Consider the following 19,983-nt stretch of genomic DNA (forward strand, 5'->3'; position numbering starts at 1 on the left):
TAATCATGCTCACCAACTGGGTATTTAGTTACTATAAATATTTTTGTTTAACAGAGTAAGCACACGTGTGGAGTGTCTACATGGAAAGCTGCTCAAAATAAGCCTCTTTCATTCCAAAGTTTGGATGAAACAGGAATCAGCATGGCCTCCTGTCGACATGGTATTATCCTCCACACCTTGAATATGTATCAAGGAGAGCTGTACAGTTATGCCCACTATTTGCAAATTATGTATTTCAAATACGTAAAGTTTATTTGTCAAGACATAATTTGCAAATATTGGCCATGGGCCTTAACTGTGGCTCAGAAACAATCACATTTTCACATTGGTCAAGCAAAGCCATTTTTAGGAGTCCTACATGCAAAAGGACATGCTTGGTATTGTCAGGTAAATAAAAATATAACATTACATTTATGTATACTAATTAAATTTAATGTAATGTATACATTACATTAAATATAATAAGTACAGTTTGTGTAAAAAAATTTAAGATTTCTGATTGTTTAAGATTAATGATATACGTATCATTTAATATAGTAGGAGGCTTTTAATTTTTGTACAATAATTTGAATTTTTTTTTACTGTATACTTTTATGTTAAAGGTATTGTATGGAGGGCGGTGGCAAGAAGGAAGTGGCATGACTTTAGGGGAAGAGGCAGAGCAAGTGTTTGCATACCTCTCACGATACAACTCTACAACTAAAAACATGCTGAAAGCTGGTATTTGTTTATATGGTTCATCTGATCAAGTTTTTTATTATTTTACCTGCCCTGTAATCAGTATAATGCGATTTGTATTCAGTATTCAATAAGTATCAACTCCCTCAAATAATCAATAAAAGAATGAAAACATATTGGTCAAACTTGAGTTGGTCGTGGTGAGTAAAGGTATGTTATGAAACTGTTATTAATCTATGCTCTTCAAGATGTTCATTGCTATAAATATTTTTCTCAGAAAGAACAGAAGAACTCACAGAGGGTGCAGTCTTTTGGAACCATCGAAAAATTGATGGACTGGCTCGTGCATTAGTTACTCGACTCAGAAAGGTACTAAAAATAATATATATTTATTTTATTTATTTGTATTTATTTTGAAACTTATTATAATGCATTTATATGTGAAAGGTATTATAATGCATTTATAGGTTAGTTATGTGTTCAGATCATGTACTACATATATTTTCCATTATAAATTAGCGACCATTTCCTTGAATTAACTGCTTGAACTTTTTCAATATATCAATAAGGTTAATTTGTATAAAGTATATAGTATTTAATTAACCTAAATGTATGATTCCGAGATATATCAAATGTGTTCACAGAGAAATCACAGTATCGTGATATATCACGGGAACTGTGATGAGGGTTTGAACCCCATGCACTGAGTGCTCTCAGATGCATGCTCTAGTTCACTACGCCACGACATGGTCAGATGAATTGCAACTTGGAGTACTACTGCACCCACAAGGATCCCAAGGCTTCCACTGAAGCCAAACCAGGTTTCACACAATTCCCCCATGAACTCGGTCTCTGTCATTCAGTAGTTCTGCCTTTGATGCCCCCATTTCAATGTCTTTCTCCATGTATTGATATATCACAATAATATGAATTCTATGTGTATTGAAAGGGCCATCAGAGGTAAAACTACTGGAGGACACAGACCAAGTACATGGGAAACTGCATGCACAACCGCCCATGGAATGGGTATGGGGGTGCATAATTAACAAAAATTGAATTGTGGGTTCATTAGTACCCTAGGTTGCAATTCTTTTGACCATGTTGTGGCGCATTCAACTACAGCAAGCATCTGGGAATGCCAAGCCCATAGGTTCGAACCACTCATCATGGTTAATGTGATTTGTTCATTAAATTTATTATATTTTCAAATAGGCCAGAGAGACGGAAATAACAGTTTCAAATGAGATCGACAAACTTGATGTTCAAAAGTCATTGATTCAAGAATGGCGATCTGACCTACAAATGATTTGTAAGGAGTTAGAGTTAAACACTGGAACAACCTCGAAGAACATAAAATATTCTATCGAGGCAGTTGCAGACTCTATCAGGCATCGCAAAAATCTGATTGCCACTGATGCAGGTAGGCTTACTATTTCTTTGTTAACTCTGAAGCAATTTCTATTTAGCTCTTGTCTATAATTTCTATGTAGGTAAATGATGAGGAAATTTTTTTAACAACTTTAAAACTTTCAGCCAAAAAAACTTTATTTGCAGCATCCAGTAAAATGCGCTCTTCACTCCGGCACAGAAATGAGTGTGATAGGAAAAAGCTTCAAGGCTTCATAAAAATCTACAATAGTGAAAACTCTGAAATTCTCAGTGAAAAGGATGCAATAGAAGGTATCCTGCCATGGCACAATTTATTGCCTCATCATAGCCAAAATGGTATGTAACTACATCTCATTTTATCAGGGGTTACAATTCGGCCTTATCAAGATAACTAACATTTAGCATGCATAATGGATAAGCTTTACTTATTTTTGAAGTAAAATATCATCACTACTGTTTGTAAAATAGGTGCAGTATCATAATCCGTAGGTTTTTATCAGGTTGATACTGCACAATAAACTATGTATAGTATGTATAATGCAAGTACCTAAACTGTAATTACATTAAATTGAGTTGTAGTTTACTTGCAGTAAATATAAATTTCCTCTTTTATTAGTGTCCCTTGCTCAAAAAAAGAAGGCAGTAGAAGATGTGGAGCTTCAGAAGAGATCCAGAGAAGAGCAACAACACACTGTTCAAGAAATGCTGCATTATCTCGCATATTACAAGAATAAGAGAGAGATTTTAACCGAACATACTGAAGAGTTGTTATGTGGAATTTTTCCTTCATATCTAAGCAAGGTAAGCTAACAGCCTAAATGTGTGTTGCAATTCAGTTCTTCATAAACATTTATCCAGCAGAATTTTATACTTGTCTTGCTATTTACAACTTTGACAGGTAGACAATTCCATGGTTTTCATATACTGTACTGGTGTGTTTTACATATATTTGAACTTTTACCGAAAACTTTATTTATTTATTCTAATTTCTTTAGTATTTTCAGGGAAATTTGTAAATGTCTTAAACCCCATTAAATAGTCTATATATTACAGGATCCTAACAAGTACACTATTGAAGAGAAGCACCTATCAACCAAAAATAAGAGTGGAATCTTGGCTCTTTTGAAGCAAGGGCAAAAGTTGTGTTCTGACAAGCTGAGTGATGCAAAGCGTTTATTTGGATACCAGGAAGAGGATGTTGATGTTTCCGAGCCCTACCTGGAGCTTTGTGACAGTGAAGATGATGATGATGAAGATGAAGATTTACTACTAAACTCATGATACAAAAGTTAAGTATAATAAATTTTACCTGATTTCTCTTGCTAATTTCTCTTACTTAATTTCTCTAATTTCTAATTATCCTAGCCCTAAGATTACTACTGGCCTCCATTGCCTTGCCTGCACTTTGTTTCCCCCTTAACCATATCACTCATTCTTACAGGTGTGAGACAGAGAGGTACAAGATCATCCAAGAGGAACAACACCTGAAGCACCCAACATTTGGGTGTTTTAATTAATAAAAACGCCCTTCATGGCTTCACTCATCCTGGCTGGTTTAATTAAAAAAACCTAACCTAAACCTAATATATATACCTCTAGAGTCAAGGGAGTTAAGTTTTAGGCTGCACAATGAAACTGCTATTGACAATTTTATAACTGCTGCTGATAATGTCTGTCCTGTGACTTTTTTGTAAGCATAACCAAAAGGCTTAACAATCCCTTGCTTACAAAGGGAATACTTAAACCCATTAATAAAAAACATGACCTTGAGAAGAAGTATAGGTTAGGAATTGTCTCCAAAGAATTCTCATGCTCTTCAACAGGTCACTTGAACTCCAAACCTTTCCAGTTATCCTAAAAAAAGCGAGTTACCCCTGTACACAAATGTGGTGATCTCACAGATGTTAACAATTACAGACCTATATCAATCCTGCCTAACTTGTCAACATTTTTTGAAAAACTAATCTACAAGCAGTTTTACTCTTATCTAGCCAAACACCATATACTTAGTACTAGGCTGTACAAGAATATAACAACTCTTGTATATATCTCAAAAAAAAAAAAAAAAAAAAAAGCACAAGACGAAGCTTGAAAAAGTTTAGTGGTATGCAAATAGGCTAGTCCCAGGACTAAGAGGCATGAGTTACGAGGACAGGCTGCGAGAAATGCAATTGATAGGGTACATAAAGATAAACTGTTTAACACGGGTGGTAGGCGAACAAGGGGACACAGGTGGAAACTTAGTACCCAAATGAACCACTAGGATGTTAGAAAGAACTTTTTCAGTGTCAGAGTAGTTAATAGATGGAATGCATTAGGCAGTGATGTGGTGGAGGCTGACTCCATACACAGTTTCAAATGCAGATATGATAGAGCCCAGTAGGCTCAGGAATCTGTACATCAGTTGATTGCCAGTTGAGAGGTGGGACCAAAGAGCCAGAGCTCAACCCCCCGCAACCACAACTAGGTGAGTATACACACACACACACACACGTATACACACACACACACAGACACAAACATACACACACTAATGCCTCTATTCACCTTGCAGTAAATAGGAACCTGAAAGTCAGGAAGCTGCTAAAGGCTGCATCTTGGGGATGTGTGAGTGTGTTAGATAAAAATATATGTTGTTTAGATATGATGGAGGAAAAGAGGCCGAGAGTCGGTACATTAGACAACCGACGCTTAGAAAGGCGGGGTCCAAGAGCTAACAGCTAAATCTTGGAAATAATAAATTAAAATATTTAATACACCCACATACATGTTTCACATTATTTTGGCTGAGGGCACACTGAGGGCTGATGGCCCCGTCGACGGGGCAGGAAGTCGGTGGTTGATCAAAGGCCTCCCACATCCTCCACATACCTGAGGATTATTCCGGCTTAATTTTAAACGGAAGTAATGTCTTGGCATTTACGGCTTCAGCGGGTGGGTGGGTCCGTGGGTTTATTACACTGTGAGTGAAAACAATCGCCTATTCTCTATTTTATATTGCGGCTTGTAGAGCTAGAAGCTGTTGCCTCTTGTGTGCGTTGCACAAGGGGATTAATATCTGGATTAATAGCTTTCAATATTTCCAGTATTTTTTAAGGTAACGCTTAAATACCGAAGATACTGCTATTGGACACCGCTTAATTGACAATGTCTCAACAACGCAGGCTAAAGATGTGCGTGGCTCCTGCTATTGCAATGATGCTCATTTGTTTTTCAATGATGGGCCTTAGTTGCCCCCTCTCTAACTTACCGTTCTAAATACCCCTTCTCCATCTTCCGCAAACATTTCCCCTCATACATCTCCCCCCTTTCCTCCTGTCCCCCTTGTCCATCTTTGTCCTCCTGTCCATCTTTGTCCCCTGTCCCTCACTTTGTCCCCTTGCCCACATTTTCTGTCCTCTGTCCCAGATCCCTTTCCCCCTCTCTGTCCCCCTGTCCCCCCTTTCCATCTCTCTGTCCCCCTGTCCCTCTCTATCCCATTGTCCCTGTCTCTGTCCCCCCTGTCTCTCTCTGTCCCCCTGTTCTTCTCTGTCCTCCTGTTCCTCTCTCTGTCCCCCTGTCACTCTCTGTCCCCCTGTTCCTCTATGTCCCCCTGTCCATCTCTCTGTCCCCTGTACCTCTCTGTCCCCCTGCCCACTCTTTCTGTCCGCTGTCCATCATCTGTCCCCCTCCCTTTCCTCCAGTCCCCCTATCCATCTCTGTCCCCTTGTCCCTGTCTCTCCTCTGTCCCCTCTCTCTTGGTCTCCTGCCCCCCTCTCCTCCCTCTGTCCCCCGGTCCCCCTCTCTGACCCTGTCCCTCTGTCTCTGTCTCTGTCCATGTCCCCCTCTCTGTCCCTGTCTCCCTCCCTGTCCCACTGCTCCCCCTCTGTTCCCCCGTCCCTCCTCTGGCCCTGTCCGTCTGTCCCTGTCCCTCTGTCTCTGCCTCTCCTCGTTTCTGACATTCTCTGTGTCAGCCTATCTCTCTGTCTCTTTCCTCGCTCTATCTCTGTCATTCTCTCACTGACTTTACATATCCTTATCTATACGTCTCTGTGTCTAACATTCTCTCCCTGACTCTGTCTATATCTATTTCTCTGTCTCGATCTTCATCTCTTTCTCTCTCTCTCTCTCTCTCTCTCTCTCTCTCTCTCTCTCTCTCTCTCTCTCTCTCTCTCTCTCTCTCTCTCTCTCTCTCTCTCTCTCTCTCTCTCTCTCTCTCTCTCTCTCTCTCTCTCTCTCTCTCTCTCTCTCTCTCTCTCTCTCTCTCTCTCTCTCTCTCTCTCTCTCTCTCTCTCTCTCTCTCTCTCTCTCTCTCTCTCTCTCTCTCTCTCTCTCTCTCTCTCTCTCTCTCTCTCTCTCTCTCTCTCTCTCTCTCTCTCTCTCTCTCTCTCTCTCTCTCTCTCTCTCTCCCTCTCTCTCTCTCCTTACATACATACATACATACATACATACATACATACATACATACATTCATACATACATACATACATACATACATACATACATACATACATACATACATACATACATACATACATACATACATACATACATACATACATACGTACATACATACATACATACATACATTTATTTAACACATGTGGTACACGCACAAGGGGACACAGGTGGTGGAGGCTGATTCCATACACAGTTTCAAGTGTATGGAAAGTGTATGTATTCAAGTGTATGTATTCAAGTGGCGGGACCAAAGAGCCAAAGTTCAACCCTTGCAACCACAACTAGGTTAGTACATACATACATACATAAGATATAAAACAGTGGAGGATTCCCAGGTAGAACAATCAACCACAATGCCCATTACCCCTTTACCCTGATGTCCTTAACTACACAACTATACAAGAGTCATTAACACGTGTAATGGCTGATCCCCCATCACGATAGCATAAAGACCAATTGCTTGACCCGCAGTCTGTCTTGCTCCTCAAATAATTTTCGGGTTAACATGAAAACGTCTCTCGAGTTTATCTTTCTAATGTTGTTTTCCCATCTTTCATTTTATCAGCTTAGTTCCTTTATTATGCCCCAATTACTCATCCCTTGAGCGGTAGTTAAACTGAACCCAAATTTAAAAAAAGTTCCTTGCTAAGCAAGCTACAGTCTTGATAAGTCAGATATATTGTTTGTTAACACATTTCTCAACAATGAACAGTCAGTTTTATCAAGCTAACATATCCTAACACAACGAGTGAGAGTATTAACTGGTATAATTATTTTATTAGACCAGTATATATTATTAGATTATACTGGTATAATTATATTTATATATATATATATATATATATATATATATATATATATATATATATATATATATATATATATATATATATATATATATATATATATATATATATATATATATATGTATGTATGAGTGTGTGTGTACATGTGTATACAACATTAATAATTTTGTAACTAGCGTCAAACATTGTTATTTGCTTAGCTAAACGAACTAGAGGGTTCCGGTCCTGAACCGATTATGTGCCTCTGTAATCCTTTACACCACAGCCCACGGGATGGGTATGGGGTGCATAATAAAGAAAGCAATAGAAGAAATTGAAATTGCATAATACGGTTATTGACATTCAATAATAGTAAGATAAAGCAATGAGGACCAAATGGGAGACCAGTGATCAGTGTCTTGTATTCCCTGCAATACCTCAAATCCTACGTACCTCACTGACAGGCTCCAGTATGTTTCTGTGAATAATTCAATTTCTCCCACCCTACCCATCAACATTGGTGTTCCTCAGGGCAGCATACTTGGCATACTTGGGTATCCTTTGGAGGTGCTTATCCAGTTCTCACTTGAACACTATGAGGGGATTGCCAGTTATGCCATGCAGTTATGCAATGTATGAATCTATCTATAAGTCCACCAATCTTTGTAAAAATTTCTTGTATGGATGTACCTTACCTAAATAAACATTTATTTATTTATTATTTATATTTAGGATTCATCAACTGCCAAAGATATTCACATGTCAGTATAATTCTGGCGAGAGAGAGGTTTGGGAAAAGCCGTTATACCAACTAGTCAGCAATAAGGGTGATATTTGTGGGGCACAGGCACACTCGGCCTGGCCCATTAACCCCCAACTGACACTATAACTACTAGCTACTAGGTACATGAACATAATTACATAATTTACGTACATAATTTAAGGTACATAATTACTAGGTACATGAGGACTGGCCATTGTACTATATAGACCTGAAAAAGTGTAACTTAGCGACAACAAGAAAATATTGAATCACAAGACCAACGACGACCATTCCCTTACCCTGCCATAAACACTGAAATTTGACACCCTACCTCTGGAGCCACCCTGACCACAGGTCCACCAACTACATTTCCCTCCCTCCAACTCTGCCTCCACTTACATTGTACACACACATATTGTACACCACGCAAGTGTGGACTAGTGTGTAAATCTTACTGATACCACACTTAACCTTTATTCTTTCTCAATGTGTTGTATAAAAGGATCTGATTATACCGTTTCATTTCTAACTCCTTTTCTTGGAAGAATGCCACATATGATCGTACACACACACTAGGTCTGTATAGGGTATAGGCAAGGTCTGACAAGGTATACTAGGTGAGTACTAGTTGAGTACTTACACACAAGATATTCTAGGTGAGACTAGGTGAGTATACACACACACGCAACATATACTAAGTTAGTACACCCAGAAACAAGATATACTAGGTGAATACACACATACAAGGTATACTAGGTGAGTACTAGTTGAGTACTTACACACAAGATATTCTAGGTGAGACTAGGTGAGTATACACACACACGCAACATATACTAAGTTAGTACACCCAGAAACAAGATATACTAGGTGAATACACACATACAAGGTATACTAGGTGAGTACTAGTTGAGAACTTACACACAAGATATTCTAGGTGAGACTAGGTGAGTATACACACACACACGCAACATATACTAGGTTAGTACACCCAGAAACAAGATATACTAGGTGAATACACACATACAAGGTATACTAGGTGAGTACTAGTTGAGAACTTACACACAAGATATTCTAGGTGAGACTAGGTGAGTATACACACACACACGCAACATATACTAGGTTAGTACACCCAGAAACAAGATATACTAGGTGAATACACACATACAAGGTATACTAGGTGAGTACTAGTTGAGAACTTACACACAAGATATTCTAGGTGAGACTAGGTGAGTATACACACACACACGCAACATATACTAGGTTAGTACACCCAGAAACAAGATATACTAGGTGAATACACACATACAAGGTATACTAGGTGAGTACTAGTTGAGAACTTACACACAAGATATTCTAGGTGAGACTAGGTGAGTATACACACACACACGCAACATATACTAGGTTAGTACACCCAGAAACAAGATATACTAGGTGAATACACACATACAAGGTATACTAGGTGAGTACTAGTTGAGAACTTACACACAAGATATTCTAGGTGAGACTAGGTGAGTATACACACACACACGCAACATATACTAGGTTAGTACACCCAGAAACAAGATATACTAGGTGAATACCCTAACACCAACCTCCTACAGTACACAACACCAACCTCCCACAGTACACCTCCCACAGGTAACCCCAGCACCAACCTCCCACAGTACACAACACCAACCTCCCACAGTACACATCCCACAGGTAACCCCAGCACCAACCTCCCACAGTACACAACACCAACCTCCCACAGTACACCTCCCACAGGTAACCCCAGCACCAACCTCCCACAGTACACAACACCAACCTCCCACAGTACACATCCCACAGGTAACCCCAGCACCAACCTCCCACAGTACACAACACCAACCTCCCACAGTACACAACACCAACCTCCCACAGGTAACCCCAACACCAACCTCCCACAGTACACCTCCCACAGGTAACCCCAGCACCAACCTCCCACAGTAACCCCAACACCAACCTCCCACAGTACACAACACCAACCTCCCACAGTACACATCCCACAGGTAACCCCAGCACCAACCTCCGACAGTACACCTCCCACAGGTAACCCCAACACCAACCTCCCACAGTACACAACACCAACCTCCCACAGTACACCTCCTACAGGTAACCCCAACACCAACCTCACACAGTACACCTCCCACAGTAACCCCAGCACCAACCTCCCACAGTAACCCCAACACCAACCTCCCACAGTACACAACACCAACCTCCCACAGTACACATCCCACAGGTAACCCCAGCACCAACCTCCCACAGTACACCTCCCACAGGTAACCCCAACACCAACCTCCCACAGTACACAACACCAACCTCCCACAGTACACCTCCCACAGGTAACCCCAGCACCAACCTCCCACAGTACACAACACCAACCTCCCACAGTACACATCCCACAGGTAACCCCAGCACCAACCTCCCACAGTACACAACACCAACCTCCCACAGTACACCTCCCACAGGTAACCCCAGCACCAACCTCCCACAGTACACCTCCTACAGGTAACCCCAACACCAACCTCACACAGTACACCTCCCACAGTAACCCCAGCACCAACCTCCCACAGGTACAAAATGAAGCCATGAGAATTATCTTAGGATGCCCAAGAAATGCTATGATTGAGAAAATCAGGATGGAGTTGAATCTGCAGAGTATTGGGGATAGAATTGCAGAGATAAATGTAGCTTCTGCCATTAGATTAATGAGAGGTGGGGGAGCTAATGAATTGGTCCTCTCAGTTCAAAAGGTGGGAAGTACTGAACAATGTATGATGAAGAAAAGAGCATATATGAATACCTTATGTTCTAATGTTATTAAGTATGATGTTATTTCAGAGTGTATTGCTGTGCCCAAGAGAAAATTTACACCACCATGGGAGGATTGTAATGTAGATGTAGTAATTACTCCCTTGCAAAAGAAAAAAAGTATGTATGAAATAGGAGAGCTGAGGGCAACATATGATTGTATAATTAGAAAATTGCCTACAGAAAACACTCTACTACATGTATATTGTGATGGGTCAGTAGCTAGGGATGGGAAGGCAGGATGTATATTGTGATGGGTCAGTAGCTAGGGATGGGAAGGCAGGATGTATATGTTCTTAACATTCTGAAACCTATATTGTTTGCTGATGATACTACACTCATCTACTCCAACCCCAACCCACATACAGTAATGTTGTTAATAATGAACTAAAAAAAGTCCACTTATGGATGTCAACCAACAAACTAACACTTAACATAGAAAAGACCTACTACATCTTATTTGGAAGCAAATCTACAAATGCAATTCAGCTTCAGATGACAATGTAAACATTAGCAATAACAATGATGGAAAGTTTCTTGGTCTATTCTTAGACAAGAGACTCAACTTCAGTACCCACATACAATACATAACTAAGAAAGTCTCTAAAACAGTTGGTATACTCTCCAAAATCAGATATTATGTACCTAACCCTGCTCTCATCTCTCTATATTATACACTAATCTATCCCTATCTCAACTATGGTATCTGTGCATGGGGTTCAACCACTGCAAACCACTGCAAACCACCTCAAGTCCATCATCACCCAGCAAAAATCTGCTATCAGAATAATATCAAATTCTGCTTTCAGACAACACACAGCCCCCTTGTTTAACTCCCTAAACATGCTAAACATAATCTCACTCCATAAATTCTCTTGTGTCAACTACATTTACAAAACCCTGTTCTTAAATGCAAATCCTGCTCTGAAACTCTTCCTGGACAGATGTAATAGGACCCATTATCACCACACCAGAAATAAATATCTCTTTGATATCCCCAGAGTTAAACTTGTATAAATAAATAAATAAATAAATAAATATGTTTATTCAGGTAAGGTACATACATACAAGTAATGTTACATTAATGGATCGATATATAGATAGAGCTAGTACATACAATGCCTAAAGCCACTATTACGCAACGCGTTTCGGGCAGGAAAAACATTAATATCTAGAACTTAATACTAATTGAGCATAAAGAATAAAATGTGTTGAGAACAAATACAAATAAAGATAAAAAAAAGAGGGAACATGACTGAAAAAGCAGCACAAATACAATAGGTTGACAAACAGTGTTGATTAAAAAAAAAAAAAAATAACAGACATGGGTTGACAATAGAGGGGTAAGGTAGGTTAGTGAATTTATTAGGTAGTGTTTAGTTTTTATCTTAAACTGGTTGAGAGAGGTACAGTCTTTAACATGGTTGGGAAGATCATTCCACATTCTGGGTCCCTTGATTTGTAGAGCATTTCTAGTTTGATTAAGTCGTATTCTTGGAATATCAAAACTGTATTTTTTTCTGGTGTGGTGCTCATGGGTTCTGTTACAACCTTCAATGAAGCTTTTGAGCTTATATGTATGTATTTGTAATGTATGTATGTAAACAATGTATTTATTATCATTTATCAATTCTGATAGAAATTACCTACTTAAAATTATCTGTTAGATTAAGGACCTGCCTGAAACGCTGCGCATACTAGTGGCTTTACAAGATTGTAAATACTGTACTATTCAATGTATTCTCACAACCCCAATGTACCTACTTGTATATATATAAATAAAATAAAATAAAATATTGTGATGGGTCAGTAGCTAGGGATGGGAAGGCAGGATGCAGTATGCCAAACTGAATTCGTGCGCCCCTTGAGGGACTTGAAGTAGAGGGATAGGGATCACAGGATAAGTATGGGTTGCACAAACTACTGGTAACAGGATGAGTATGGGTTGCACAATTAATTACTACAAAGTGGTTGAGTATGGGGTGCACGTAAATGAAGACTCCCAAGAAGCAAATCAGAGATCAGCCCAAGCTTCATCTTGAGGCAAAGCTCAATGCCTTAAGCCATATTGATGCTCTGTCCACAGAGCATTCTCTCTCTCAAATCATAATAGTACACTAATGGTTCCCTACACCACCCCTCAGGTGCAGCTGCAGCAGGCTTGGGTGACATGATGACTATGGGGTGCACAATAAACTAACACTCACAGAATGAGTATGGGCTGCACAATAAGCTACCTCTCACAAGATTAGTAATAAAGAAACATTAATTTTTTGGGTAGGGTGACTGAAACTCATCCTGGGGTAAAAATGTTTATTTAAATTTATTATAGTTAAATGAATTTAGTAAATTATTCCATATATTGTATTATAAGTGAATTGACACTAAACTATAAATGATACTAATAAGGTTTTAAAAATGAAAAACAGTAAAAATCCTTCATGTAAGATATGGAAGTTGAAAAGTAAATTAACTGTAAACTAAATTATAAACTGTAGACATAATATAAAGTATTATAAGTAAAATACCTATAAACTACCAAATAATAAGGTGTAAGGAACCATTTCTATTGTTTGTCCTTTTTTACCTGTTTCCTCAGGTATTTTAAAATTCCCATTCCGTTGTTACTACACTGTTTTCCTGGTGTAGTTCCCTGTGGTTCAAATTTTACTACTTGTACTTCTTGCTGTTTCTGAAGGATTGCTAATGGTAGCCCTTGTTGCACCGGCGGAACTTTTTGTAAATGTTCCACCTGCGGAACTTTTTGTAATTGTTGAATTTCTTGCACCTGCGGTACTTTTTGGACTTTATGCACCTGCTGCACTTGTAGCTCGTCAGGATTTTTTTCCAGGGCATTATCGCTATCACCTTCTGATCCTAATGTAAGTTTATCTGCATCAAGCTTCCTTGTGCGTGCTGGAAAAAAAATAAAAATAAAAAATAAAAAATTTTGAAATGGAAGATCCTGTGTAACAAATTTAATCAGTTACTATGATCGAGCTGCAGAAATTTTACAGGAAAGATATGGTTGGGTTGACTGCATCTATCTGGACCTAAAAGAGGCATTCAATAGAATTCCACATAAGAGTTTGTTCTGGAAACTGGAACATATTGGAGGGGTGACAGGTAAGCTTCTAACATGGATTAAAAAATTTCAAACTGATAGAAAAATGAGGGCAGTAATCAGAGGCAATGTATTGGACTGGAGAAATGTCACGAGTGGAGTACCACAGGGTTTAGTTCTGGCATTCATGGATAAATAATAAATAAATTGTTCATGATTTTTTTAGACAAAAGCTAGAATATGCAGCAGTTGTATGGTGCCCATATCTTAAGAAGTACATGTACAAACTTGAAATGATACAAAGACGTCATGGGTGTCATAGGGGCACCAGCACACTGGTTTGCTAAAGGGCCCTTAATGCTGTCGAGACCTTATGGGCCCTTGGACCCATTACGTTAAGACATAGTGCTGTATTGGGCCACACACTTTTTGCCATATACATCAACGACAGAGATGATTGAATTGAAATTATATATATATATATATATATATATATATATATATATATATATATATATATATATATATATATATATATATATATATATATATATATATATATACATATTATATATATATATATATACATATGTATATATATATATATATACATATGTATATATATATATATATGAGAGAAAATAATAGGTGGTGATATATTTATATATTATGTGAACTACTTACACAAAAAGAAGTTAGTGGTGAAGATCTTCTTGTCCTCTTCTTGTATTACGTTGTTTGGTAGGATACCATGTGTCACCCGTGCTGGTCCTTTCTTGTAATAGATAACGATTGATTCATACCCACAGCCACGCAGATATGTTAGCTGAAAAGCAAATAATATTTAAACAATAACACTATCTGGGAAAATGCAACAAAATAAATGTTTGAAGCATAGCTGGGCATGTGCAATAGAAACCATAATAGAATCACAATACCAGAAATAAATATCTTTGATATCCCCAGAGTCAAAGTTATTCTGTGTAAATACTCTATGCAAATAAAGGGACCTTGTCTATGGAACTCACTTGCTAACAAATTTAAAAACTGTCCAACTTCTGCCATTTTAAAAAATAAAACCAAAAAGTACCTAAATTTTTTCTTGATAGTTTCCTAACTAGTGTATTAAACTCGCACTGTATCTTATGAAATCCAATGCCAGAATATATGTGCCTAAACCATACAACTTTTCCATTGTAATCATTGCTATCACCTTATATCATGATTGTTATATTGAATGCATATCTTACTATATTATACCTTGAAATATTCCTCAAATTATGCTACAATTTATATGTTGATAACCCTCAAATTTTACTTTAATGTACATAGTAATCTTTGTGATACTTTCTTACAATGTACCAGCCAATTTTTTCCATTTAAGCTTTAAATTGCCTATTTAAAATTATCTGTTAGATTAAGGACCTGCCCAAAACACTATGTGTGCTAGTGGCTTTACAAGAATGTAAAAACATCAATTCTATGTACTCTCATAATCCCAGTGTGCTATCTTGTATATAAATAAATAAACAAATAGTATGTAAGTACTGTACAGCATTATTCATGTTGATTCTATACCTTATCAAGCAAGTTCAGCATAAGAAGAATACAAATGAATACAACAGATGTAGACAAACTTCAATACCTGATTTTCAATCCTTCGTAGAACCCGGCTTGCTGTATTTCGTTCTAAAGCCTTCTTGCCTTTAAGTAGAAAACGGGCTTCCTCTTCTTTCTTCATTAATTCTCTACTGTTTCGGAAGTCACACTGGCAGAACTTGCAAACATTGCTTCGGACATGCACACATTGTTTGCAGTTTGTGCATCTCCTCAAGAATTTTCCCTGAAGACCTGAAGGAAATAGTTTCTAATAAAATACTTATATTCAAATGACCTATGCTGCAAAAATTATAAGTTAAATTGTTGTTAAAATGTACTACAGTAATTAAATATATTATTTAAATTATGAAATAATCTACATTAACACTAGTGAGAGCAATGTTAAAAATTTTAGGACTGCATCTGGAAATAACTTTAATTTTGGATGTGATTAACCATGCTGTAACTCGTATAACAAAACTGAGAGGAGTTGAATCCAACAGCCTGATTGACCAGGCTGTTAATTTCAAGCGAATACTATATTATTGGAAGAAAAAAAAATTATATATATATATATATATATATATATATATATATATATATATATATATATATATATATATATATATAATCAATATTGTAACTTTTTTTGTGTAATGACGTTTTCAAATAAAGTTAGATAAATATACACACATACCAAAAGAATAAGGGTGGTAGGAGAAGAAAATATGAAAGTGTTCAGTGAGGATCCACAAGGTCTTCTCTGAGTACTCTTTATTTTCTTCTCCGAGGCTATGGGTACCTACACTTGCACCAGAGGTGGTACCCCTCATATATATATATATATATATATATATATATATATATATATATATATATATATATATATATATATATATATATATATATACATACATACATACATACATACATACATACATACATACATACATACATACATACATACATACATACATACATATATATATATATATATATATATATATATGACAGTGTCAGATTCACCACCACCATCAAACACCACCAGCACCATACACCACCAGCATCATACACCACCAGCACCATACACCACCACCATCATACACCACCACCATGTCAAATGGACAGTGTTAACAAAATTATTCTCACATACTCCGTCACTATGTGATGGAGTACACATAGAACAGGGGACTGTAACAAATGTTCTAGCATAAAACTTTGTACAGTTTAGTAATTTCTTACCATTTGATGTACTAGGTAGATCCATGTTTGGTGAAGTTTTATAGCTGGAGCTGGAAGATCCTGTCGAGATGACTTCTTCAAAGAGAATAGCTTCAACACACATTGTGTCTTGAGTCTACCAGTACTTGGCCTACAGTTACCAGATCTGATTTACAGAAACTAGTGAACTATGGAGATAAGATTGTTAATAATATACTTTTTTTGAGATTCATATGACTTGCAGCTTAAAAACCAACCTTATTTTAAAATAGTACACTAAAGTACATAGCAAATTGCGAAATTCGTAGTTTTTTAACTACTTTAAAGCTAAATTCTCAAGCTTTGAAAATAAGCACAATTTGCTATTTTAAGCGGAATCTGGCAACTCTGATTTAGCATGTAAACATTGACTTGCATTCACAATGTAGTTATTTATTTTTCAACAATTTAAAACGAGTTATGAAAATACACACATTGGTACATTATTGCAAAGGCACTATACTATATATATATATATATAAATTGTTGCAAGTCGAGCAACAAATATTTTACATTGAACAACAAATGAGATTGGAAAAGCAGTATTGCCAAAATAGACCCCAGACACACCCCCTGTGGGTAGTAATGGACCCCCATACCGACCCTATGAGGGGTAGTGGACCCCATAATAACACTATGGGCGATAGTGGACACTATACAAACACTATGGGCGGTAGTTGACTTCATAGAGACCCTGTGGGCGGTAAGGGACCCCCTATCGACCCTGTGGGCGGCAGTGGACCCCCTATCGATCCTGTGGGCGGCAGTGGACCCCCTACCGACCCTGTGGGCGGCAGTGGACCCCTACCGAACGTGTGGGCGGCAGTGGACCCCCTACCGACCCTGTGGGCGGCAGTGGACCCCCTATCGATCCTGTGGGCGGTAGTGGACCCCCCCCATATCGACCCTGTGGGAGGCAGTGGACCCCCTATCGATCCTGTGGGCGGCAGTGGACCCCCTACCGACCCAGTGGGTGGCAGTGGACCCCCTGCCGACCCTGTGGGCGGTAGTGGACCCCTACCGACCCTGTGGACGGTAGTTGACTTCATAGCGACCCAGTGGGCGGTAGTGGACCCCATACCGACCCTGTGGGTGGCGGTGGACTCCATACCGACTCTGTGGGCGGCAGTGAACCCTATATACTAATCCTGTGGGCGATACTGTACCCTATAGTCATCCTGTGGGGGCAATGGATGCCATACATATCCAGTGGGTGTTATTGTACCCCATACTTATTCTGTGGGTGGTTGGAGCCCCATACCCATCCTTGTGGGTTATAGTGGACCCCATACTCATCCTGTGGGTGGTATTGGACCCCATACCTATCCTGTGGGTGGTTGTGAGCCCATACCCATCCTGTCGGTGGTAGTGGACGCAATACACATCCAGTGGATGGTATTGGATCCCATACCCTTCCTGTGGGTGGAAGTGATCCCCATACCATTCCTGTGGGTGGATGTGACCCCCATACTCATCCTGCGGGTGTTATTGGACCCCTTACCCACCTAACAGGTGGTAGTGGACCCTATACTAATCCTATAGTTTCCAATAATCCACACCATACCATCCTGTTTGCAGTAGTTTACCCTATATACATTCCAACATAACATCGTTTTCTGTTAGCGTTCCTACAAAACATTCTTTAAAGATTTCTAAAGCACAAACTATAGTATATAATATTGATTGGTGAAGCACTTATTCTATGTAATAATTTATTGTGCTTATTATAATTTACTAAGAACAACTAATATTTCTCAAAACAAAACTACGAGCCTTCAATAGGATGTAGCTGATCTGTAATATTATAAGAGCATGGACAATAGTAGGTGAATTTCACAACCCATGTGAGACCTGAAAACTACAATTTTCGTTATAATTGAACCAATCACGACTATTCAGCTATCTACGTTGATGGACGAGTACTGTGAGACGTAAATTGGTACGTGAGGAAGAGTTTGAGCCTTGGTAAAAAAGTTAACTGGGAATATATCACATATGTACTAAATCACATTCCACATATTGACTTTAAGCACTAGTCATATATGTACTGTCTTGTGTGAGAACGGGTTGCAATATTTTAACGTTAATCATCTCCTTTTCCTTCATGTGATTTAAACAAAATATCATCGAATTAGGCAATATTTTGCCGTTTTCCACGTTTTTGTGAATTTTCAGTCCATGGGTATTAATTCATATATATACGATAAAAATGATGCAAACACAAAATTGATTAGATAATAACCTTAAATACTTTATTTTCAATCATCTATTTGTTTCTCGTTAAAATACTGAGTAAGATATTGAAAAGGTGAGAAGTTCGGTTTTTATTGCATATATCGACGTTTCAGCCGGATTAGAGCGGTTTTACGTGTACATCTTCCATCGTTAATATAAACGGAAAATCAAGAACATTATAGTTAATTCTAATGAAAACACATTGTTTGTTATCATTTGTATTGGAAACAACATTGTCATATGTCTTTTCTTGGAACTAAATAATACGAAACCTCGCTCTATGATTTGAAGTTAAAATCCTCAAATATGGTTATATAGTGACTTTTTTCACGTTTTTCATGTAGTTTGATATTACGTAAATATATTCATTTTTACCAATATTTCGATACTATTTCATGTAGTATCACAAATCACAAATATGTGATTTGGCCTTCAAATCTCAAAATTTCGCATAATATTGCATTTTAAGCAAGTTTTCTTGCATTTTGTTTCGTTCGAAAAATCATCGAATATAGCAATATTTTGACGTTTATCATCTCCTTTTCCTTCATGTGATTTAAACAAAATATCATCGAATTAGACAATATTGTGCCGTTTTCCACGTTTTTGTGAATTTTCAGTCCATGGGTTTTAATTCATATATATACGATATAAATGATGCAAACACATAATTGATTAGATAATAACCTTAAATACTTCATTTTCAATCATCTATTTGTTTCTCGTTAAAATACTGAGTAAGATATTGAAAAGGGGAGAAGTTCGGTTTTTATTGCATATATCGACGTTCCAGCCGGATTAGAGCGGTTTTACGTGTACATCTTCCATCGTTAATATAAACGGAAAATCAAGAACATTATAGTTAATTCTAATGAAAACACATTGTTTTTTATCATTTGTATTGGAAACAACATTGTCATATGTCTTTTCTTGGAACTAAA

The 19,983-nt window shown here is 37.9% G+C and overlaps 2 protein-coding genes across 2 annotated transcripts; one reads left to right on the plus strand and one right to left on the minus strand.

Moving 5' to 3' along the window:
• The first annotated feature begins 1,894 nt into the window (after nt 1–1,894).
• LOC138353474 (uncharacterized) lies at nt 1,895–3,611 on the plus strand. Its single transcript, XM_069306447.1, has 4 exons — nt 1,895–2,403; nt 2,684–2,868; nt 3,121–3,354; nt 3,507–3,611. Exons 1-3 carry the CDS (start codon nt 2,244–2,246, stop codon nt 3,346–3,348), a joined length of 573 nt encoding a protein of 190 aa, XP_069162548.1. The 5' UTR covers nt 1,895–2,243; the 3' UTR covers nt 3,349–3,354; nt 3,507–3,611.
• An 8,306-nt stretch (nt 3,612–11,917) lies between these two features.
• Nucleotides 11,918–16,930, minus strand: LOC138353475 (uncharacterized). Its single transcript, XM_069306449.1, has 4 exons — nt 16,790–16,930; nt 15,594–15,799; nt 14,633–14,774; nt 11,918–13,800 (listed from the first exon to the last, which is right to left on the minus strand). The coding sequence occupies exons 1-4, from the start codon at nt 16,890–16,892 to the stop codon at nt 13,451–13,453; spliced, it is 801 nt and encodes a 266-aa protein (XP_069162550.1). The 5' UTR covers nt 16,893–16,930; the 3' UTR covers nt 11,918–13,450.
• Nucleotides 16,931–19,983: the final 3,053 nt, after the last annotated feature.

The sequence above is a fragment of the Procambarus clarkii genome, chromosome 58, assembly GCF_040958095.1.
Source record: "Procambarus clarkii isolate CNS0578487 chromosome 58, FALCON_Pclarkii_2.0, whole genome shotgun sequence".
NCBI lineage: Eukaryota > Metazoa > Arthropoda > Malacostraca > Decapoda > Cambaridae > Procambarus > Procambarus clarkii.